Raw genomic sequence first — 25,125 nt, forward strand, 5'->3', positions numbered from 1 at the left:
AGAGAGAATTGGCATTTTTTAGTGCATCTGTTTAAAATGAGAAAAACAAAGGAACAAAGACTTTCCGAAATATTTGTGTGTCATCAAAAATTAGATAAAAAGATTAATTGATTGTCGATCACAAATATAGGCCTATGATTATAATAAGATACAATATTGGCTGTAGTTGTCTTTCAGTAAAAAGAGAAAATCCGTTTTTGAGAATACATTTATTCTGGATTGCATCCAATTTTCTTGGCATAATGAAAAGTCATTTGCAGACGGAGCGTAAACAACTATTTCCCCCAGGTGTCTCAGAATACGTTATTGATGGCGGAGTTGTCATGGTGAAATGTAAGCGTTTGTTGCAGCCGATAACCAATAGGAGGCCGTCTTCTCCGAGCCACTCTTCCCGCTCCTCCTCTGATCCCGCCTCACGGGGTGGGCTGATGGATGCAGTTGTCATGGAAATACAAGAAGTCCCTCAGCTCCAGATTCGGTTACCATGGAAATGCCGCTAGGAGATGCTGCTGCAGGTCCTCAGGAGAAGCGCGAGAGTATTCAGCACCTTGGACAGCAGCGGTGCGTCGGTCCTCCTTTTTGCCAGACGCGATACTATATGCTTATTGTGATTGGAGAAATTGCATCAGATCAGCAGCTTGAGTCAGTGAAAGAACACATTAAACAGGGTGAGTCGAAAACTTTTGGGTTTTCTACCTTTGGCTCAGCGTGAAGCGTTATGTGAATCGCTAAAGCGAAACAGTTGTTCATATCTGAGCATCATGTTCGCATTCCACAGATGACATTTGATCATTATACACTGAAAGAATATTGCAGAAACAATTTTCTCTCAGAAACTGACAGTAAAAAATACTAATATATGAAGTATTAAACAACATTTTAAAGGTAAAAAATCCGTAATATGATTTGCATGTAACATATTCCCATAATCTTTGTTATTATTTTCATTTTATACAGTGCATTTTTTGCAGGTATTTCAATGGTGTAACCGTTGTGTGGGATATTGTATTGCGTGCTATATTGATTTATTAAATGTGCATCTAACAGGGATCCTGTCATGGGACGTTGATTTGACCATTTGTGACTTGAATAAGGAACTGAAGCTCTTTGAAGCAAGACACTCTGCCCAGTTTTCATCAGAGGTGAAAGGTTAGTTATTAAAGTTTCCGAAGATGATGCATGAGCTTTTGCAAAAAAATCATATATATATATATATATATATATATATATATATATATATATATATATATATATATATATATATTTATATTTACAATTTTAACCACCAGCATATAATGTGATGTCTACAGTAGCCATGTGTGTTTGAATATTAATTGATTGATTTTTCTTTTTTAAGTATACCATGTTTAATACTGCAAAATGTAAAAAGGGGTATTTACACAGCCGAATTGAAGCTGCCCGGTGTCTTCTTAAAACTCAGGGTAAAGGCACATAAAAAATACTGCATAAAAACCAGAGTGATTTCTGCCAGTGCAGACCAACCTTAGCCCTTAGTAGAAAAGTATACAGCTGTATTTGCTTTGTAAATGCATAAGGCATAAGGAATAATAAACACCTGTGATGCTGTGAGATTCAGAATATATTATATATTATACATGTTATGTTTACTCTGTCACAGTATTTATGATAGCAGGTAGCTTCCTGCCATCTGACAGCCAATAGATTATAAGGTGAGAAGGTGAGTATGAAACAACAGCTATATGAAAACACAGGGAGAAAGATTAGATTGCATTAATGTAAGGCTTCCTGCGAGGTTGCCCTGGCAAAAAAAACCTGAGGTCCCACAGCCAATGAAATGACAGCATTCTTTAAATCCACATTCAATTATTTTATTTTACCCTAATTATTTCCATCATAAATATTCAGTTTGGCTCTGTTTGCATTGACAGTAAGCTTCTAACATTTGTATGTGGTAAATTCTTCAGTAGAGTACATGCAGTTTGGAGTGTGTGAATGTTGTTTTTCACCCGTGTTATCTGTTCTTGTGCATCATGAATGTTTATAATTCATAATTAGGCATGCTTCAGATCAGCATGTCACCTGTTAGTTTCTCTTTTCTGCCAAATTATTATTGTTCCATAAGAAATGAAAGCAAAAGCTTTGCATGTTTCCAGGCAACACACAGACTAAGAGACTATTTGGAACAGCTATATGTGTGGAATAGAGTGACACTCTTGGGATTACACAACTGTTATATTTGGGAAACTTGTGAATTTGGGAAGTGCCTTTATATGTGTAAAAGTATAGGGATTTTAAATCAGTAGTACTTCAGTTATATAACAAATAAATAAAATGTGTATGGTTAAAGGAATAGCCCATCAGACAATGGACATATGCTGACAATTTACTCTCAGGCCATCCAATATATAGATGAGTGTTTCTTTATCAGAACAGATTTGGAGAAATTTAACATTACAGTATATCACTTGCTCACCAATGGATCCTCAGCAGTGAATGGGTACCATGAGAATGAGAAAACAGTTAATAAAAACAACAATCCATCAGTTAATGTATTGTGAAGCAAAACATGTTTGCATCAATAAGTACATGAAACAATTCATCACATTTTAACTTTAAAATTATGCTTCTGGCAAAAATATAAATCTTCTGCCCACTATATTTATGCAGTTATAATTAATCTTATATGAATAAAGAAAGATCTATACAAAGATCAAGCACCGGTCAAGTAACAGTTTTATAAAACACAAATATATCAGTGGATTTTTATGTGAAAAGACTGGATTTTCACTGGATTTCAGAAGTGATGTCATGTTAAATTGATCAATTTATCTGTTTTATTGAAGAAAACAAACTCATCTACATCTTGTATGGCATGAGAGTGAGTACATTTTCAGCAAATTTTAATTTTGAACTTTTTTTTTTAACACTCACACATATATACATACCACCGTAACGATATTTGATCTATCATAAAGAACATAACATTTGCTGCTCTGTTTGTATCTAAAGTGTTGGCATTTCTGAGCAGCACAACTGATAACAATTAATATTCTATGCTGCACACTGCAACCATCAGCAGATATGAAGCTAAAGAGGATAAAGCATTAAATCTAAATGTACTTCCTCTGCAGCGTGGCATACCATCACCCACACACGTACTTGCATGCACAAGATTGCATGCATTACATGGTCACTCTATCACTGCTTACTTTGTCACCTATTTTTCTTGTGTTTCTTAATCTCTCATTCTGGGGCATTGTAATGTCATGGCTTCAATATAAATTCTCTGTTAGCCTGCCTTATGCCATATGGTTCGTCATATGTGACTACTGACTCCCTATCTATCGCTGCATGAATTAATCATCAGTGCCTTTTCTATTATTATTTACCAGTGGATCATAATATTGATAACAATATCATATATAATATATCTTCCAGATGATTTCCTCCACCAGAGAAGCAGTCCACGTGAGACCCTCTCAGTGTATAGTGGAGTCTATAATGGGCTTAGGGGTCTTATAGATCAGCGTGCTTGCACGGTGGGATGCTTTAACTCTTTCAGCACCACGCTGATTTAAATGCTGTATTTTATCCACTTGCATATCAGGACACCAAATAGGACCATATCATTGCTAAATGTATTATTCAGTGGTTAATGCAGCTGCAGAGTGCTTTCTGTTGATCAGGGTTATTATAGTAAACTAAAACCATAAAATACATTTTGTTACTTGAAATAAATGTTAAATGAATTTATTTACATTTTATTTTATTTATTCTATTATTTTTATTTCAGCTAGTTACCAAAGCAATATTTCTTCTTTTCCTTTAGTTTAACTTGATGTACTAAAATAACTAAATGGAAATAAAATATAAAAAAAGTAATCTATACTATATTAAATAAATTCTATGAACAGTGGCCAATTATTTAGTTACTGTTAAGACATGCCATTGTTTTAGTGATTTCCCCAAGCAAGCTCTGGTGGGCAAATGCTATTACGCTGTGTGCACTCAAGTGAAAGACGCAATTAGCTCTCTGAATAATGGCTGGACAGATAAAATGATATAATGCTCCACTGTCACTGAGGGACAAAAATGCTTTGAAGTCAGAAAGGCTTTTTCTCACTCCCAAGGGCAGACTTTGTAGAGAGCTATCTAAGTGTCAATCCACTGATCTCTACAGTCCAGCAACCTCAAAAGACGAGGTTCAAACAGCATCAGGGACCAAGGAAACTTTGTGGCTCCAGTCCAAATGATGTTTGAACTTGGTCATTAGAGGTCAGTCACTGTTGCTAGATTTGAAGTTAAAGCTATTCATCTTATATTTTTTGTTCTGGGTTATTTTTGTTTATTTAAATTAACGACGAATAGTTTTAGTTGTAGCAGCACTGTGAATCAGAGCATAAACAATGCTGTTCATTATCATCTCATACCTTTTGAAGGTTAACCACACTGAAGAACAACAGAGAAAAGCTTTCAGTTGGGTATTCACTGATGCTAAACTGAAGGTAGTGTCTAGTAACCTGGCTGATTCATCAGTGAATTTCTAGGATAGATCCCTGCAATCATTCAGAATCAGAGTTTGACCTAGTCTAGAAGTGAACTGGCCTCACTGTGAACTCCTGTTCACTACTATTACCTCTAATTCTGGCTTGAAGGCAAAGAGCTGCTGCTTTTTTTCAGCTCAGAGAATCTTGACAATAAGAATCCCTTTGTTACTTCACAGAACCTGGCTTTTTTGACTGCAACATCTTTGTTTCTATAAGCTTAGGATTTTTCTGCTAGTGTTGTTTAGTATCATTCGATGCTTAGACACAAAACTAACTTCAATCAATAATGAATTCCTGTATTGATTATTAGGTTACAAGGCGGATATTTCACCCAGTTGTCTCACAAACCATAAAAAGCATACCCATCCCAGATGCTTGACAAGAATATTAATGGGAAAATGCACCCACACAGCATTTCAAGTGTTTCATTTCTTCTGCACATTCCATTATTCCCTCTAGATGCATCTTATCATAATGTCCATATTCTCAGTGAGAGATGAACTATATCCTGTCACCTGTCATCTATATCTGCAGACTGACTTGCTGGTTTTGTGTGTGCATTTTGAGATAGAAAGGCAGAAGTATGAATAAAATCTTTCTGTAATGAGAAGAGAGGAGCAGCTCCCTCTTCTCACAGCACACACAGTGGCTTCCTCCTCTTCATCTTGGTCTCTGACAGGTGGCAGTCAATGCTACTCTGTTCTGTACAGAAATGATTTCCATTGTTTTAGCCCGCAGTGGAAGATGATGGATGAGGACTGAGCATGCTCAGTACGGCTGGTCTGCCGCTCCTGCAGCTGTGCTTGGAATACTGATCAGGCCGTGAGTGCAGTGTCATCATGGCTGACTGCTTCTAAATGTCAGAGCACAAAACTAAAAGTGACTTTTAGTTAATGCAAGGTTTGAAGCACGTGAATAAAAGCAGTTTTTGACTTCTGCTTCTTTGTTCTTTTACATGCAGGATGGAAATTGTCTAATATTATATACTGAGACTTGTCATAGCACTTGCATATCATTGCTCTTTTTTTGGTTTTGATTGCTTCTATTGTTATCATTTGTTAGTTGCTTTGGATAAAAGCATCTGCTAAATGAGTAAATGTAATGTGTGTGTTTGTGTGTGTGTGTGTGTGTGTGTGTGTGTCTGTCTGTCTGTCTGTCTGTCTGTCTATCTATCTATCTATCTATCTATCTATATCTATCTATCTAATCCATCCTTCCATCCATCCATCCATCCATCTATGTATGTGGGTGTAAATACAAATATGCTGGATATTTTAATATATGACCAGTCATATTTATTTATTTGCTCTTTAATAAGTATTTTACCATAGCTACACAAAGCAGTACGGAGCAGGTTTTCAATGAAGCAACATTGACTTGTGTGTGAGGTAATAACTTAAAAAAAAAATGTATATAGATTACATTCATTTTGTAAAGAAAGCCTGCGTTTTCTAAGCAGGATAGCAAGATTTGTGCTTCTAAGTGCTGCTGAATGAATTCCCATATGACCTTTGTCTCCAGAGGAAAAGTGCAAGAGATGAGACATGAAAGGAACCTCTGGCAACATGTCAACCCAATAAACTTCAGGACAAGTGAATAGAGGTCAGGAATTTCTTTAGACTGATACAGTACATAAAGAATTTGCAATGTATGTTATTAGAAAAAAATATTTTCTATATAAATAGATCAAATTACTGTTTTGATTCTGAAATAGTATGATGAAAGTGCATTATAGACCTCCCATATGTGTTGCTATTCCCTTATGAGTGGTTGCCTTTTGAAACTTCAGCCGGGGATTTTACAACTGACACAGATGGATGGGTTGGTGAACAATCGTTACAGATCCCTTTACCTCCCTAGAGGCAGCAGGGAGGAGGCTGGAATGGTCACCATGGCCCCAGCTGTCTCGGGCATTGTTCAATTCATTTAGAATTTTCAGCAACATGCCGCACATTAATGACTGCGACCACAGCAATCTGCTGTAATAGCCCTTATGTGTAGCATGTTTGGTTGTAAAAGCCTCCATATATGCAGTTGAGACTTAATGAGTTTCTATGTGATTCTCAGAACATAATTAAGTCAATAACCAGAGGAAATTGACAGGGCGGAGAAAAATGAGCGATGAGTCTATCGGTGCCACTGCAACCCCCTCTGCACTGATAGAAAGACGAGGAGAAGCTGCTTCTAATTCAATAGCTTTTACATTTGTTTCAATCTAAGCTAGATTTAATCAATGTTATATAATATGACAAAAAGTATATAAAATATATAAAATGACTTTAAATCCAGTTATAGCTCACAGTTGAAGTAATTTATCCATAACAAACAAAAAGTGTGGAAACTGTTTTCACTGAGAAATTGCTAGTAAATGTCACAGTTTATTACAAAGAAATGGCAAGTAGCATAAGTGACCTTGGAGCACAAAACCAGTCTTAAGTCGCTGGGGTATATTTGTAGCAATAGCCCAAAATACATTGCATAGTTCAAAATTATACATTTTTCTTTTATGCCAAAAATCATTAGGATATGAAGTAAAGATCATGTTCCATGAAGATATTTTGTCAATATCCTACTGTAAATATATCTAAACCTAATTTTTCATTAGTAATATGCATTGCTAAGAACTTCATTTGGACAAATTTAGAGGCGATTTTCTCAATATAAATTTTTAGTTTTTTCCACACTCAGGTTCAAGATTTTCAAATAGTTGTATCTCTGCCAAATTTTATCCCAACAAATGCATCAATAGAAATATTATTTATTCAGCTTTCAGATGATGTATAAATCTCAATTTCAAAAAATGTACCCTTAAGTTTTGTGGGTCACCCTTAAGTTCCAGGGTCACATGTTAAATTAAACAACATTTTGAAGTAGAAAGGCTGAAATATTATTTATTATTATTATTATTATTATTTGAAGTACTCCAATAATATTAGTTTTATTAATAAAATGTATTTATTACAGTGATTCTCATCTTTGAACCTTATTTAACCCTGGATTGTACATATTTGTAACTTAAATCTGTGTATTACTACCTTAAAGTTAGATAATAAAAAGTACATATTGGTACATAAAGCGTGTATATTAGTTTCTGTTGAAAGCTTACCACCCCAGAGACAGTTTTTTATGTAAAGAATTTTATTATGAAATCATAAATTGGAGATAGGATACTAAAATATATGTAAGTAAGTATATGTATATATAAATAAGTAAGATGTTTTTTACTGCCAAATCTAATCTTGGATATTTACAACACTGAATATGAAACTGATTTTCACATATGCAGAAACTTGATACTGAAACTCGAGCTGTTAAGTGAGGTGTTGGTTTGTGATTATCTCACTTTAACATTAGCACAGGAAATCTAGTCTTAGACATTATACCATATAAGACTATAAATCTCTCCACTTATGAAGCCGAAGCAGAGAGGGCTTTTACAAGGGTCCGGTGTGTTTTCTAGCGTTGATTAATTATTCAGGATGGGCTATTGATTGTGCTCTTTTACACCCTGCAGTCTGCACATGAATACTGCGCGTCAGCATACTGCTCAGCCGACTCCAGTCTGCTTGATGGTGACATTGATTGCAGGGCTGGATCTTGCACCACGATGAAACCTGAGCCCACGCCCAGACTCTGGAGCAAAAGTCTTAGGAAAGAAGCTAAACCACTGCTCCCTACTGTTAGGATCTAGAGCATAAAAATAGCGTCTGTAAAGAATTTTGACCAGAAAGACATTTAAAGTGCTTTGCCTTGTACATTTTTCCATGTAAGAAGCTTTAAATCTGCAGTAATGTGCTAATGCATTACCATTTAGTAAGGGCAAGCTGTTATCATGGGACTGTATCAAAGGATGAAATAACTGAGATAATTCAAGAGATGGACAAAGGCTGTCTAGCAGTAAGGGCGCGGCAGCCAGACTGCTGCTTTGAACAGCTGCTTAGGATTTGTCTGGAAGTGTCTATTTATAGTCTTGTAATAGCATCAATTTCAATTTGATTTAACAAATGCAGACCCTTTAGCAGCTAGATGCATTCGTCACCTCTGGCTATTAAAAACACACTCCCTCAATTATAACCTTTTTTTTTTTCCAGTGGAATAGATAAATCATCATTTTCCTCATATTATATCTCATATATCTCATTTTGGTTTTTGTTTTGTTAGTTTTAATCTGCATGCTCACTCTCTTACTGTAAACACAATTCTGCGCTGGCTTGCTGTCAAAAAGGTGGTCAGAGTCCGGCAGACTGTCTGCGAGAGAGTGCTGATGGAGTGCAGTTAATGGGCCAGATTTTGGCAGTCTTGCCCTGCAGCTGTCTGCCTGGGATCAGCTGTACATTAACTGCTAAATGGCCCATCCTTGCAACTCTTGACCATTAGAAGATAGACAGACAGATAGACAGACAGACAGATAGAGTGCTTTTCTAAATAGGCTTGAATCGTTCTTTGTACTAAACTGACTGACTTTTCTTTATGCAAATTATTATTATTATTATTATTATTATTATTATTATTATTATTATTATTAATTGATAGCGTTGGTCAGTCCGTTTAAAAATGGGTAGTATAGGGTGAAAGCAGGTGAAATTGAGGCCCTCGGAATGCTTGTTCTAACACAGATGGTAAATTGGGCCACCTTTACTTGTGTTCACCCTACATCATATTTATAAATGACTTATTCAAGGTCCAATTAAAGACACAGCAGTGTACACTGACATGCTATCACATTGTTGCATATTTCTCATTCTTCAAGTGCCATCTTCCTATATCGTAGTACGTAAGTGAAGACAGGCTCATAGGCCACACCCACTCCCTCTCGCGCACTCGCTCGGGTGTCTGTGTGCGCGCTCGCGACGCGCCATACGCACAGCTCAGCATCAGCAGCGGTAGGTCTAATCTGTCATATAATTCCTCAAATGTTTGATTATTGGCATGTGGATCAAATATATTTCTCTCTGTTCGAGGTTGTTCATTCATGAAAGGTTGAATATTGCTGATCTGTTGTCGTATCAGTCTTCCTCCGTCTAGGTCTGTGAGGGTTCAGGTCTGTTCGCGGATCTGTCCGCAGGTTTATTTATCTAAAGGTCGCAGAAACGAGCCGTTTTAACGCCATGTATGATTATGCCATCAGTGATTGTGTATGAATGTACAGGATCACGCCGTACAAGAAATCGAAGATGCTGAATCGATAAGCAAACGCCTTCGACAACATAAACGAGAGAATTTTGGATTAGAAATATTAGTGAGAAAAATACGTTTATTTATGACCAGTTTTCCCACTTTTGCTAGATTAGATGTTTTCTATATGAAATTTCGTTTTTTAATGAGCCCCTAGGTTAACGTTACTTTTTTTTTTTAAATCACAGTGCTAACATTTTTAATAACTGTACGGCTCTGAATATGACCAGAAATCACTGGTTAATTTGTTGGAAACACAATTTTTTTTTCACTCCGACCCAAATTTTTGCCGTGTTTCTGGTTGTTATAGGATGAAGGAGAGCTGTAGCTCGCGCGCGCTCTCGAGAATGAGGTGAAAAGATGTGCGTAGATTGCACAGGCCAGAAATAAATCTCGTAGATTACTTAATTAGATATCTCCGTGAAGCAGAAACAGGGTGATGTACTGTGCTCTTCATACGTGGAAAATAATTGCATCTTAAAGGGATAGTTCATGAAAATCCAGTCATCATTTAAAATAAGAATGACTGTGAAACGCATACAGAGATGTCATTGAATGGAATAACGATCATATCTGGGGAAAACATCATTTTGTTTTACAGAAAAAAAGAAGAAGAAAGTAACGGCTTGGAGTTGGAACAACATGATGAGAGAATTTTTGGTTGAACTGTAATTTTAAGGAGCAACATATTTGTCATGTAAAAGGATTATGTAAATTCCATCAGTATTCATCTTTTTTATATGATCAAAACATTTCAGTTGAGCTGAGACTATTAAGTGCTTCTTGCGTTTAGAATGGCAATGACTGGAACATATCTGTTACTGTCTCGGGTGTGGATCGTTCTAAACAATGATCAGCCATTTGCTTTGCTGAGGTCAGCGTTATTGATGGGAGGCCAGAAGGATTTCGCATCAGCAGCACCCTGTTCCAATTCCAAATGAGCATTTGTCTGTTTTTACCAGCCCTTTTACACCCGAAGTTTATTTAAAGACCAAGACGGGGCCAAAAGCACAAGCAAATGTTATTGTCCCTGGTCATTAATCCGCAAAAGCGATTATGGATGCAAATTATTTCTGTATCATTTTAAATGGACCCTTGAAGCTTTCAGTTTATCTGCATGTAACAAATAATTTCCAAAATGGGCACTTTAGGGCTAGTGCCCCTCTGTGCTTTGTACAATTGATCCCTTTTAGTCATTTATTGCATTTAGATGAGCCATTTGTATAAACTCTACTCATATTCCTCATTCATTGGCTCCAGCTGTTTACAGCATAATGGGGTTCATTACACCGCAAGAGCACATACATATGAATGAGAGCTCAGCACTTGTCTTTCTTTGCTGTGAGGGGACTTTATCTCCCCTGCTTGTTAACAAGTCATTTGACTGACATGAACTTGTTGCTGCGGTTGCAAATGCACGGATAGGACACATGTAGTGGTCAGAATTTCACTGCTATGGATACGATTAGGTGGCTTTAATAAGATTACAGCTGCTTATTGAATCACTATCCTTAGATAACTCTTTAAAAAGTGTTACACACCGCCTCTCTCTTCGTGTCACACACTGTGTGATTCAGAGGCAGCTGAGCAGTGATCAAGGGCAAGGCAAAGATAAAATGAATCAACACTGGATCAACAAATGTAATACTTCTTTCATACAGAAATGTTGTGGTTATTGCTTTTGTGTTCATGGACAGGAAAATGTTAATCCAACAATAGCTGAAAATGTTTCAAATATAAAAACTTTTGATTCTCTTCAGTGATGATGTGTTGAAAAATTCAGCCATGAGACAATCACATTTACACTTCTTCATCCTGATGAGTGAAGATCCAGAAATGCAAGTATAGTTTCAGCTGTCAGGATCATGTTTTATCTGGTGGCAAAGCTAAATTTGAGCTCAGATGTCGCTACTTTGAAATAATAATCTCTTTACACAGCAGCATGTGTTGCTGTTCTAAAATAGTTAATGCAAGATTTTGGAATAAAGATTTTGGAGGCACAGTGAGTTCAAAAGCAAAAGTTTAACGCTGTTTAAGCCTGTGAGGCAATCAGTCAGTCTCACTAATTTCTTCCCACTGAAAGTGTTTCAATCGCCTGGGTCACTTGTGTTTATCATTTAATCCTCAAAGCCAAGATTGCTTGTGAAGCTTATAATTCACAAAGTAAAGTTCTTTTCTGGATTGCATTGAAATCTAAGACTGACTTTTACCAAATTAGTCTGAGCAAGTGTAAAATACATCTGACCCCATTTGTCAGTGTTTTACATTCTCAGTTAAGTGATACTGAATTAGCTAATTTTAGAAACCATCTGCTAAGCTGCTAAATATTACTGTTACTGTGAACATGATTCAAGTGCATATAAAACACTTAAGGATATATGTTGTTTTGAAATAGTATTTGATATGTTTTTTTCTTGTTAACTAGGGAGAGTTTCTATTTTTTCTGGTCCTAAAACAGCAAAATTTCCTGTCATCCAGATTGTAAAAAGCGGAGCATATTGTTAAGTGAAGTGACCTGAATATTTGACTCCATTGGACTGATTATTATTGGATGAACTCCATTCTTAACCTTATTTAGTGCAAGCCGATAACTCATAGAAAAACCTTGCTGGTTAACTGTTTGTGCAAAGTGATACATTTAACTGTTTGCTCCACAACAAAAATGACTAAGAAGGAGGAGTTTAATATCATAGGTGGATTTCTTCAGCATGTTTTCATACGCACAATCATCTGCACTTACCTGGATCCTAGTGCTACACAGTACATACATAGCAGATGACTATGGATATTAAAATATGAATATTTTTATCTGTGGTATCTGATATTGTGCCATTAGTATTACATTTAAACTATGCATCTAAGAAAACCTCTTTAGAATAGTTTTCTTATAAAAGCACAAAGCAATTCCACATCCATTTGATTTAATCTGACATGAACTACAGTAGAATTTACAAATGCAGATTTTATTTTAGAATGGTAAGGTGAAGGTGTAGTAAGCCTGTGTTAGCTGCTCAAAACCTGTTATCTGTTCTTTGTCTCAAAGTGAACGCACATCTGAAGGTCAGGTTGACAGCTGTCCCAAAGCATCCTGTTAGTTGTGTAGGAAAAGATGTCTTAATGATGTCAAATGTCCGGAAGGTCAAAACTCGCCCTAGCATATGAAGGTCTAGAATTATTTGGAGATAAATATAACAAGCTACAATTCTCTAAAAGGTTTTCACTTTCAAATAAACATTCGAAGATGCACTCAAAAGAGTCTGCAGGATAAACTGGGTTAGGACTATTAGAAGTCCACTACTACCATCCAGAATCCATTGTATGATCTCACAGGACTGTACAGTTTTTAACTACTCCATGTTATGCCAGAAAAAAAATCATTTATTCAATTTTTTTTTTTTTAAGTTTTAGCTACTATCTGATCCACATTTTTTTCTTGCTTGTATCTAAAATCAGACTCATTACATTTCAAATATCTTTATGATAGCTTTTTTCAAGCTCATCACATGTTTATCATGTTATGTACATAACGCTATACTGAGATTGTTTGAGAGGCCTAGTCAGATCATCAGTGTGCTATTTATGTCCAAACGCCCTTGTTCCATTCCCACTCTGTGAAAATGACCCATAAATGTCCTATAGAAAGATCTAAATCAGTGATTTTTAAACAGCCAATGAGAGGTTTATGCTTATTATAGCCTAATAATACTCAGGCTCATAAACTTGTTTATATGTTTCAGCTGTGTAATGCTGGATTTACATTTTTAGCCAGAGAGAGATTTTTTCACCCTTTCAGAAATGCTGCAATGCGTCGCGCAGCACCAAGACTGGGTCAGTGTAACGCGGCTGGCGGCAATCGGCAGCTCACTATCCCCATGGCAACAGCCAATAGATTTGCTTGCAGGAGCTTTGCAATATTGTTTTGATTGCATGGAATTGAGATGACTGCTTTCATGGGATTAGTGTACTCTTGCACAGCAGCAGGAAGAGACAAAGAATAATGAATAAACACTAATGAAATGCATGAAGGCAGTGATTGCATCATCCCAATAGGGTGCAAGCTTTTATCTCAGATTTTTCTCATCTTAAAATTCTTTAACAAAATCTTACAAATTGTCAATAAATATACCATAATAATAAAAATAAAATGATAGATAAGATATGAATATGCATATTTTAGTGCATTTTAAACACTCAGTTTTTTTTTTACTTCCTTTTTTAGGACAGAGACTTTTGCAATACAAGAGTGATGTTCTTGAGACTGTTGTGTTGGTGAATCCTTCTGTGGAGAATATTGCTATAGAGGTAATTATAAATACGTTATAAATACATAATATGTTTTTTTTTTTTACTTCACGAAGTTCACCCATCTTGTTATTTGCATGTATAATAATCTGCAACCATATAATAATCTAAGATATCCTATTATTGCTTTAACTGTCAAATATAACAGTAAATGTATTCTCTTCCTTTTCTAGTTCAGAACACTGCTCTGTGACTCAGCAAGACATAAGTTATTGGTCCTAAGTGGGCAAAGTACTGAACAGAGCGGTGACATTGTCCTGCAAAGTGGATTGTTTGGTTGGAAAAATTTATCTGACATTCTCTCGAGTCGTAGGGTAAGTGGCCACTGTACCATTATAGGACCCATGATATTTCACAGCTGATTTTTTTTATTTATTTAATGTTAAAAAATAATCTATTAAAAAATATTTTCTTTGTAGATTAAAGATCTCTTAAACCAGCCATCTGCAGGTCAGCAAGCCTGTTTGACTGTGTCCTGTAAAGGAGAAGGGGGCTGGAGCTCCCTAGCGTACGTACAGGAGCAGAGCATACTGAAGTACAGACTGAACCCAGAGCCAGTGCTGCCTGAGATGGAAGGGGTGAACGAGTTTACAGAATATGTCTCTGAGACAGTAGATGTTCCCTCTCCTTTTGAGCTCCTGGAACCACCAACCTCAGGAGGCTTCCTCAAGTTGTCCAAGCCATGTTGCTATATCTTTCCTGGAGGACGGGGCGACTCTGCTTTGTTTGCAGTCAATGGTTTTAACATTTTAATCGATGGTGGATCAGACAGAAAATCTTGCTTCTGGAAGCTGGTCAGACATTTGGATAGGATTGATTCTGTTCTCCTTACCCACATAGGAGCAGATAATCTAGCTGGAATAAATGGACTGTTACAGAGAAAAATTGCAGAGCAGGAGGAAGAGAAGAACCGTGGTTCAAATACTTATGGAGAGTGGATGAAAAACCTGATCTCACCGGAGCTTGGTGTTGTTTTCTTTAATGTACCAGAAAAGCTGAAGGCACCTGAGTCCACGCTGAAAGCAAAGAGGAGCATTGAAGAGTCCTCTCTCACACTGCAGTATCTTGACAAACTGGGCATCAAACCTGAGCCTCTATACAGAGTTGTGAGCAACACAATTGAGCCTTTAACACTCTTTCACAAGTTGGGTGTTGGAAAACTAGACATGTATATTCTAAATCCTCTCAAGGACAGTAAGGAAATGCAATTCTTCATGCAGAAGTGGGCTGGTAACAGTAAAGCTAAGACTGGCATCGTCCTGGCCAATGGCAAAGAGGGCGAGATTTCAGTTCCTTACCTCACATCAGTGACAGCTCTGGTTGTGTGGGTACCTGCCAGTCCAACTGAAAAGATTGTCAGAGTACTGTTCCCTGGAAATGCCCCACAAAACAAAATATTTGAGGGGCTTGAAAAGCTAAGGCATCTCGATTTCTTGCGGTATCCAGTAGCCACTCAGAAGGACATGTCATCTGGAGCTCCGTCTCCACTGATTAAACAAACTAAAATGAAGCTGAGAACTGAGAGCAAAGAAAGTCTCAAATCATCCCCTAAAATGTCTTCCACTCCAAAAGCAAACAAGAAAGAGGCAAACGAAGACATTGAGTCAAAGAGTGACTCTGTAAAAGAGAACAAAGTTGAAAAGAAAGATAAGAAAATAAAAGAGACTGTTAAAGCTCCCAAACCGCTTAAACCCAAGACAGTGTCACCCGATTCACTTAAGCAAGAGAAAAAGAAGCTGCAGAGAGAAAAATCTCCTAAAAAACATACCAAGGAGAAAGCATCTAAGATGGAGGAGAAGAAAGATCAGGAAAAGAAAGACACAAAGAAAGAAAGGGCAGATGTAAAAAAAGAGGACATTAAAAAAGACCTCAAGAGTAAGGAGGAGAAGAAAAAAGAAAAAGAAAAAATTAAGCCAGAGCTGAGAAAAATCACAAAACCTGACTTAAAGCCCTTTACCCCTGAGGTCCGGAAGACCCTGAACAAAGCAAAGGTTCAAGTAAAGCCTAAAACAGAAAAAACTAAAGCAGCTAAGGAGAAAGAAAACAGGCCAGCTGCTAAACAAGCATCAATAGAGAAACAGGAGAGTGACAGGTCCTTAGTCTCCTCCCCAGAAGATCTTACCAAGGACTTTGAAGCCTTGCGACTGGAGGAGGAGATATCCATGCCCACGGAGAGCAAAGTGCTCCCAGATTTTCAGCCTGCAGCAGACAGTGTTGTACCTCACATTGAATCTCCTGATGAGGGAATAACTACAACTGATGTTGAGACAGAGTCCCCTCATGAAGAAAGGGTACTGTATGGAGTAAAGGAAATTAAATCCCCCTCTAAAACCACTGATAGATTTGAGGATGAAGATGCTACTACAGAAGATGACATAGAGGATGACTATACCACAAAACAGAAAAGTGCTAAAACATCTGACTTTTTGGAGATGGGCAAAAATAAAGAATGGCAAGAAAAATCCAAAGAAGAGAAAGAGATTGAACTGAAACCCAGAAAGAGTGACAGTGAAGAAGAAGATGATGTAATTGAAAAAGCAGAGCTAGAGGAGGCAGAGGATTTAGTGCATGAAGAGGAGCTCAAGTACAAATCTGATGAGGCTAGGAAAGAAAAACTTGGAAAGGACTGGGAGACAAAACAAAGTGACATAAAATCTGCCAAACCGCCAGGTGCTACAGAGCATGTTTCATTCATCCAAGATGAGACCATTCCAGGTTACTCTGAGACAGAGCAGACCATTTCTGATGAGGAGATTAATGAGGAAACAGAGGAGCGAATCCCACATCTTCAGTATGATGTGGGCTCTTATGACATCTCAGTTCCTGATGAACCAGGGACTTTTGACACCATCCATGGCATGAAGCCACCAACCATATCTGTTGTTTCTGAGTTATCATCAAAGGGTTTTGCAGTAGACCAGGAGCCAGTCCTATCAGGTTACGCAGCAAATATAATTGCGGCTCCATTGGCTGAAGAAGAGCATGTATCATCAGCCACCTCCATCACTGAATATGACAAATTATCTTTTGCAACATCTGTTACTGAAGATCAGTCTATAGCATCCGTGACAGCACCACCTACTGAAGATGCAGGAAAAAGCTCTTTACTCTTAGATACCGTAAATAGTATACCACTATCCATACAGACAGATGCCACTCAAGGAAAGGAGTACCTCCACTCTGCTGGAACTATTTCTCCAACTTCTTCCTTAGAGGAGGATAAGTGTTTTAAATCACCTCCTTCAGAAGAATATCAACCCATTGTGCCAGAAACAGAAACTACAGTGAAGGCTGCTGTTCCCACAAATTCTGAGGATGAAGAGGATGAGGAAGAGGATGAGGATCAGACACCGAATGTTGATATGCCACTTGGAAAGCTCCATGAGGGTTATGCATCTGCTTCTATGCTCGAAGAGCAAGCTCATGATAAGTTTCCCTTATCAACAGCACCTATTTCTCCACAGATGTATGTTGGCACACAAGAAAAAGATGAAAAGGCAATCTCACTCTCTAAGGATGAATCTAAATTGGGCACCTCTGAGAAAAATTTCCCTTGCACCTCAGAGACGAGTATTACTTCGAAGAGTGAAGAAAGATGCTTCAGTCCAGATGACAGCACTGTGAGGTTTGCCTCACCTACACAATCAGGACCGACCAGCAGTAGCTACTCTCCCACTGAGGAGAAGTCACAAAAGCCACTGATTATGGAAGAGGAAAAACTAGATAAGGAGACTTTTGATTCTCAGAGGTGTTTGGCCCAAGAGGCTCCTGCTGACAAAAAGTCTGTGAAAATAATTGATGATGAAGTGGATCCTTTTGGAAAGGAACTCTCCAACACTAAACCTGCATTATCTGACTCAGAAGAGGATGAAGAGGGAGTGAAAGATGATTATTATGGAAAGGAAAGCTATAATGTGTGTGGTAAAACTAAATACAAAGAGGAGAGGGAGTGCACTTTTCTTGATGAAGAATACTCTGAAGAGACATCACCCCTAAAAGAGGAGAAGCTGTTTGAAAATGAGAAAGAATCAGAGGATAAGGAAGATAAACCACAAAATGTGACCTACTTGGGACATGAGTACAAATCCCAGATGCTCAGCTCAGGAGAGGAAGATGAAAGTGAAACCGAAGATGGTACTTACTCAAGCGTAAAAGTACCACAGGGCAAGTTAGATTCCATGTCAGCAAGCCAAGGCAAAAACGATGCGTCATTCTCAGAAATAGATGACCCAAACGTGATTTCTAAAGACAGCGATAAAAGTGTTCACTTCAACTTGTATTCCTTCCCTGAATGTGAGAAAGGCCTCAGAGGGGAATTTGAGAGGGTGGTTAGGCAAGATACACCCTATGTTGGGAAGAGCTTTACATACTCTGATGTGTACGATAGTAAATCGAGTTCAGTGGATTCCTACTCTCCAAATCTACCAAAGGAGCACACTTTTGATGATACTGATGTTACTCCAAAGAAAACAGAAAAGGATGATTCCATAGATTCTTCCACTGGCAAGATTTCTGACCTTAAAGCATCAGAGGAAAAGGAAGCATCATCAGCTTCATATAGTGAAACACAAGGTATATATGGGACAACACAGTTAAAGGATACACCTGAAGGAACATTCTCTGAGAAAATAAAGGAAGCGGAAGAAAAGAAAACTGAGAAAGACTCCGCTGTTTCAACAGAGAGAGACCCATTTTCAGTTAAATTTGAAAAGCCAGATTTCAGTGGAATGGCAGAAGGTGGTGCATTACAATCAGGCCATTATGCAACTGACAGCTTCAGCTCTGATTACAGTGCAAAAAATATGAGTTCTGTGTTAGGCCAGTCTACATTTAGCACAAAAGAAGTCAAACCTGGAGACATGAAGATGTTTGCTGATGGAGAGGATGAAGATGAAGAAGATGATGATGATGAAGATGATGATGAGGATGAAGATTATGGAGAGAATGTAAGTGATAGTGATACAGAGAAAGGTACCAAAGACAGACAAGAGAAAGATTCCAAGCACTCTCTAAGTACTGTCATCAGCACTGTGCCTACTCAATTCCAGGATGTAAAGAAAGACACCATTACACAGGATTACAGCTTTGGATCTGACACCTATGGGAAATCTTTAGGTTCATCAATATTTGAATCCACTCTATGCCACGAGGGCCCCAAGGACTCGATGCAAACTGTTAAAGGTGATGCCTCATCTTTTCATACTAAAAGTCATATTACTGACTCATCTGGTTTTGAACATTCTTCAAGTGAGGGGAGAGATGAGTTTGTCGAAAATTACGAGAAAGATGTTAAGTCATATTTACCCCTTTCAACAAAGTCTGCTGAAGATAAATTCTCGACTCACTATGATGGCAAAGATATTGAGTTCGACAAGCAAAAGACACCTGATGGAGCAGAGAAAAAAACAGGAGACCCTGTTTCTTTGGGCTTCAGTTACACAACTATGTCAGCCACAGCATATTCCTCTTCATCTTCTTACAGTCATTCCTCGTCAGCTTCTGCCTCTCTGTCCACTAGCCGCCAGTTTGGGGATGAGATAGGGACTCCAGCCAGTACTGGATTTGAGTACTCATCTTTCAAAGATGAACATTCTCCAGTAATGGACTCTCCCTTCTCTAGTTCTGGTGGTCAGGCTAAGGATGAATATTTGGAAGTGTCCGAAAAGCTGACCCCTGCAACCACTACAGCTGAATCCACCTCTAGCCTTGCGAGATTCTCACCATTATCACCCTTTGAGGAGATCAAGCCTTTCCCTCCACATGCTGGTACTTGCATAGGTGATAAGAAAGAACCTGCTTACTCTACAAGCAATATCTCAGATCAAGGTCTACAAAGTCAGTGCTTTTACAAATCGGAGTGGGAAGAGGACTCAAGATTACAAGATGAATTTGGTGCAACTGGACCTTATACCTCTATGCCTCCAACCACACAGAAAGACAACATGCCTGAAGACCTGTATGGTGCTTCATCAACACTTCAATTTGAGTGCCCTGAAAAACAGTACTATGAAGACACAGAGAGTAGTGAAGAGGAGGATGATTATATGTACGAAACTGAACAGGATAAACTTCAGTACCAAAAATCTCCACTTACAGCTCAAGCAGACAAGAAAGATACCACATTTTCCTTGGGAGAGACACTAACAAAAGACATTTCTTCTGGTTTGGGAGCCTTTATCCCAGATGCGCTTACCTCACATACTTCCTCTTTCCCTGAGCCCACAAAACCAGACACAACAAACGGGCCTGCAGAAGTTAGTTTGAGTGCACCAGAGGCTTTTGGGGGAACCAGCAAGGTGGGGATAGGCTTGTCAAAAATAGAAATGCAAGGCCAAGAATTTGACGTAAAGAAAATTAGAAGCCCAAGTGAATGGGAAATGCAGCAGAAACAAGACATCTACCCAGGAGCATCCCCAACTCATTATCAAAATGAAGATGATTATGAAGAAGAAGAAGAAGAAGAAGAGACTGATCCAGAGCACCCAGCCCGTCCTCTTTCTCTTTCTTCCACAAACCAACCTTTCAAAACTTCGTATTATGGAGATGATCCAAGTAGACACGATGATGACTCTGACTATCCTTCAGATGTTGGTATCCGTCCACATCCATCCACAGCTTCTCCAGGCTATTCCACTTGTGAGTACAAGCAGAGAAGAGGAGACACATCTCCATCCTTTATCAACCCAAGCTTATGTCAACTTTCAAGTGATGAAGAAAACGAGGAACAGAGTAGCCAAACATCTGATCAACAGCAACCTTCTGGGAAGACCAGATCTCACAAACAACCCCATCACCAGTCTCACAGTCATCATGGCGAGGACAGTGAAGTGCAACACTTTGCTGGTGCCATGGCTGCTGGGATTTGTGCCAGTGGAGAGGACACACCTCCAACCTCTGTCAGTGAGCCACTGCATTCCCAGTCAGATTCTGATGTACCACCAGGTACAGAAAAGTGTCCATCAATCACGGCAGAAGTAAACAATGACTCTGATGAGGATGCAGATTACCTGCCTGTAGATAAATCATCTGGAGCTTATGGGGGGAAGCATTACTCATCAAGGTCGCCTGCCAAAAGTCATGATCCCTTCCCGTCACCAATGATGGATCCTGCTCCGTGTCCACCTCGCCCTGATGTATGTATGGTTGATCCTGAGGCTCTGTCAAGCCTAACCGATAAACCAATCAAGAAAGATTCAAAATCAAAGGGTTTGCGCAAATTAGGCAAGACAAAGTCCTCATCTCCTGCTCGGAAGACTGATGCCAGGCGGAAGAGGTCCCCATCCAAGGAGCCCTCCACACACACCACTTCTCTTAGAAAGAAGGAAATGGAGGACGATCTGTCAAGGTCAAGCCACAACACCGGGAAAGGCCTTGTCAATGGCCTTAAGAACAGTGCGGGTATGAACATAAATATTTGAATATGCAAATTACGATTTTGCAAACATCACACTGACAGCAAGTTTTTGTTCATTTTAATTTTCCAACAGGATCCAATTCCGCAAAATTCAGTGCATCTGTACCCCCTGGTCCTCCTATCTATGTGGATCTGGCCTACATTCCCAACCACTGCAGTGCTAAAAATGTGGACCAGGAGTTTTTCAAACGTGTTCGTTCTGCATATTATGTTGTGAGTGGAAACGACTCCAGCAGTGGAGAACCGAGCCGCAGTGTACTAGATGCCTTGCTAGAGGGAAAGGCACAGTGGGGATCCAATCTACAGGTATAATATTCTTTAATTGCTCTCTCTGTGGTAGATGTCAACATTGGAACATTGTAATTTGCTGATTAATTTGATGGATATTTTATGGATGCTATGCATATAAATATTTTGGTTATTAATTAATTTGTTTTTTTGCAGTCAGTTTCAGTTTCAATGAAGATTTAAAGTGGCTAAAAATAGTTAATAAATAGCCATTATGCATTAATGTCATAGTATATATTAATGTCTTACTCATTCCTATTTGTAGGTAACATTGATACCTACTCATGACACAGAAGTGACACGCGAATGGTATCAGCAGACCCATGAGAAGCAACAGGAGCTGAACATCATGGTCCTGGCCAGCAGCAGCACAGTTGTGATGCAAGACGAGTCATTCCCAGCCTGCAAAATAGAGTTCTAAATTCAACATGGCTCCCAGGTTCACATATTTACTCTCAAATGGTCCATAACAGCCTTAATTGTAGTTTACTCAGTGTAAAATTCTTAACCTTTTGCTTTTAAACTTCCCAAGGTTTAAACAGCACATAGTGTTTATCGCCCAAAAACCCAGTCAGATGGTATGAACTTTGATTATTATTTCTTGGTAATGAAATTTACATGAGTGCAGGAGGACAGAGGGAAGACGTGCCTTTCACTATATACTTTTCAGGGTGGCTTTTCCCTTTACGTTGTACAATACATACATACACACAAACCTGTAGTAAATGGGTCTCTAAAATTATTCACCCTTCAATTTTGGTCCAGGACCTGTTTTCATGGTTACATTCCCAGTTGTAATTTTATACTGAACAAGGTTACCAAATGAATGTGCTAAATACAAAAACAAAGTATACAGCCTTGTTTACTATGGCATCTAAAGCACAAATATACCTCCTTACTTACTTTTAAACACAAAACACCAGAAATTCCCTAATACTACAGCTAAACTAGATCTGATTAGTTCATCAGTGGTAACTGATGCTTTGAGGGGCTGAGTTACACATCCTGCAAGATCTTCTTTCATTGCCTCACACATACACTCACTATATATACTGTACAATAATCATCTATTAATCAAGTTATCACACATTCAGATAGCTTCTGTGCAAATAGCAATTGAGGCTTTGTACCTCAGAAGAGAGATTAACAAATACCTGGGTGCTAGTATTTCAGAAATAAGAATTTAGTAAACAAATACGATTTTAAAAATTCTAACAATTAATAAGATACATAAGCTGGAGATGGAGTTATGCACAAATTACTTTACATTCCTGACTCAGCGACTAATGCTTTGAATTTGTATAGTGGAATGATGGCATCAGCAACCATTTTAAAGTGATAATAACAAAAAAAAACAAAAAACAAAATTCTGTTTTTAAACTCATTCTGAAAACTGATGTTTAGATGGTAAGTTTATTGTCAACGCTGAATAACAGAGTGGGGTCAAATCTTATTTTGTCATTAGATGATGTATAAATTGTATGTTCTCAAGAGTTTATGATTATTTTTAGTTCTTATCAAGTTTGTTTTATTACTGATTGTATTCAGTTTTGAAGAAAATTCTTTAAATTCACTAGCACCTTGTAATGAATTCCCCTTGAATTTTATTGGTTATAAAATGTATATAGGACAAATTAGCTTACTGTAAAGGAATGGAAAGAAAAGATGACTGAGAATACATACTGTATGTAAGCCAAAGTTTCCGGCAATAGAAGCACATGGTCAGTGAATAATCTATGAATGGAGGTCATTTCTCTGTTTTTGTGTAGGGTTACATGAAAGATATGAGCCATGGACACTGCACTTAAACCTATTCCAAAACTGTTAGAGAGTGTTTTAAATTGTTCAAAGCACATTTTTTAATGGGACATAAACCTTTAACTTGCAAGAGCTCTTCTTTTCCAGTCAATATACGATGAGGATATAGATTACATTTTGAAAAATAAAAGTGAATTCTTAACCACTGATTCAAATACACAAAGCCAGTTCACTACTTCAGTCTAAGTCAGAATTTGCAGTAATTGATAGTAGAAAACATGCTGTCATGGAATGCCCAGAATTGCAAGAATGTTTCCTTGTGTATTGTCAAGCAGTGTAACATACAAGGCTTAAGATAACTGATTTAATGAAATGAATGATCGTGCTGATTTAAGCTTCTGTCGTGGAGCAGGATCAAAGATGAGAGGGATGATGATTGTGAACCATCGTCTGATGAATAAAAAACTCTGTAAAAGTACTGTATGCATTGCATGTATATTACCATCAGGTTGAACATGGATTTGAGTAATGCTACGCTTTTAAGTGCTTGGCTTAAATCTTTTATTAACGAAGGAAGGTTTGGTTGAATTTGAGTCTAAATTTATCTATAATCTTCATGCTTTTCACAAGATGATTTAATTTCTGTTTCATAGTCTTGCTCATTGGTCTCTAAGATTTGATTGTTGACCTTCACCTTTAGAGAAAAGTCTGTATTTACAACAGGGCAAGAATATGGTTCAGCATAATCCTTTATATTTCTCTGATGAGCAATCTATGAGGATTCACATTTAATATTTGCCTCTAATGTTTTTAAGGTGCTGTAACTTTTGAGCTTCTGGTTATTTGGCTGTGCTGCTGACATGGTGAAACCCAGATGTGACTCCGCAGTACCACAGAAATTAACAAACACAAACACGTTACCAGACTGCAGACTGCCAGATCAAGTGACTAGATCACTGATCACATTTTATATTCAAGATTTGTAAGTGTCTGTGTGATTATCTTTACTTTCTTTTTTTTTTTTGAAGATGAAGACTAAATGTTTTAAAAAGATTTAAAATAGTCATGATGTGCTGTGCAAATCATCCCTTAGTTGAAATGTTGAGTTTGCCATCTCAAATATAGCATTCCATCGCGCCTAGCTGTTTAATGCATGTGATCTTAAGTTTGAACTTGTATGTAATAGTTCATAGTTACAGTATATTAAATAAAGTACTATTTTAAACATATATTTAAATGATAATTGTCTCAATTGTACTAAAAGGCACATATAACCAGACCGCGCTCTCATTTCCAGCGTGCAGTGTTGTTAAAAAAAATAAAAAATAAAGATGTGTACTTGGATTTATTTTTAGTTTTTCATTTTTTCATGACCTTTGCTTTAATTTCTCTCTTTTTTATGTGCAATACTCTGTATCTTTCTTTAAGCTCTCTAAATGAGTGTCTACAGATGTTGTAGAAAGGTAAACCTGATAATCACTAATAAAATATGTTAATGGGAAGCAGCAACCAGTTTTTGCCTTTTTAATCGAGTCAGCTGACAACGAATCATGAAATGTCTGTCTCTAATGAAACTCAAATATCGGAATACGTATAAAAGTAATACAAAGTAGGGAGCCACTTTATACCAAGTGCCCTTAAATATGCTGTAAGCCTAAA

The 25,125-nt window shown here is 37.8% G+C and overlaps 1 protein-coding gene across 4 annotated transcripts; it reads left to right on the forward strand.

Annotated features, from left to right (window-relative positions):
- Window positions 1-513: 513 nt before the first annotated feature.
- On the forward strand, window positions 514-24,975 carry LOC127962556 (microtubule-associated protein 1A-like). Of its 4 annotated transcripts, none has more exons than XM_052562166.1 (8): window positions 514-668; window positions 1,048-1,149; window positions 13,924-14,006; window positions 14,180-14,320; window positions 14,426-21,404; window positions 21,494-21,726; window positions 21,974-22,170; window positions 24,282-24,975. In XM_052562166.1, exons 1-7 carry the CDS (start codon window positions 599-601, stop codon window positions 22,127-22,129), a joined length of 7,764 nt encoding a protein of 2,587 aa, XP_052418126.1. In that variant the 5' UTR covers window positions 514-598; the 3' UTR covers window positions 22,130-22,170; window positions 24,282-24,975. The 4 variants fall into 4 exon arrangements, with proteins under 4 accessions (XP_052418126.1, XP_052418127.1, XP_052418125.1 ...); XM_052562167.1 differs by having other exon boundaries at window positions 21,974-22,147; XM_052562165.1 differs by having other exon boundaries at window positions 21,974-24,975.
- Window positions 24,976-25,125: the final 150 nt, after the last annotated feature.

This window comes from Carassius gibelio, chromosome B7, assembly GCF_023724105.1.
Source record: "Carassius gibelio isolate Cgi1373 ecotype wild population from Czech Republic chromosome B7, carGib1.2-hapl.c, whole genome shotgun sequence".
Classification (NCBI taxonomy): Eukaryota; Metazoa; Chordata; class Actinopteri; order Cypriniformes; family Cyprinidae; genus Carassius; species Carassius gibelio.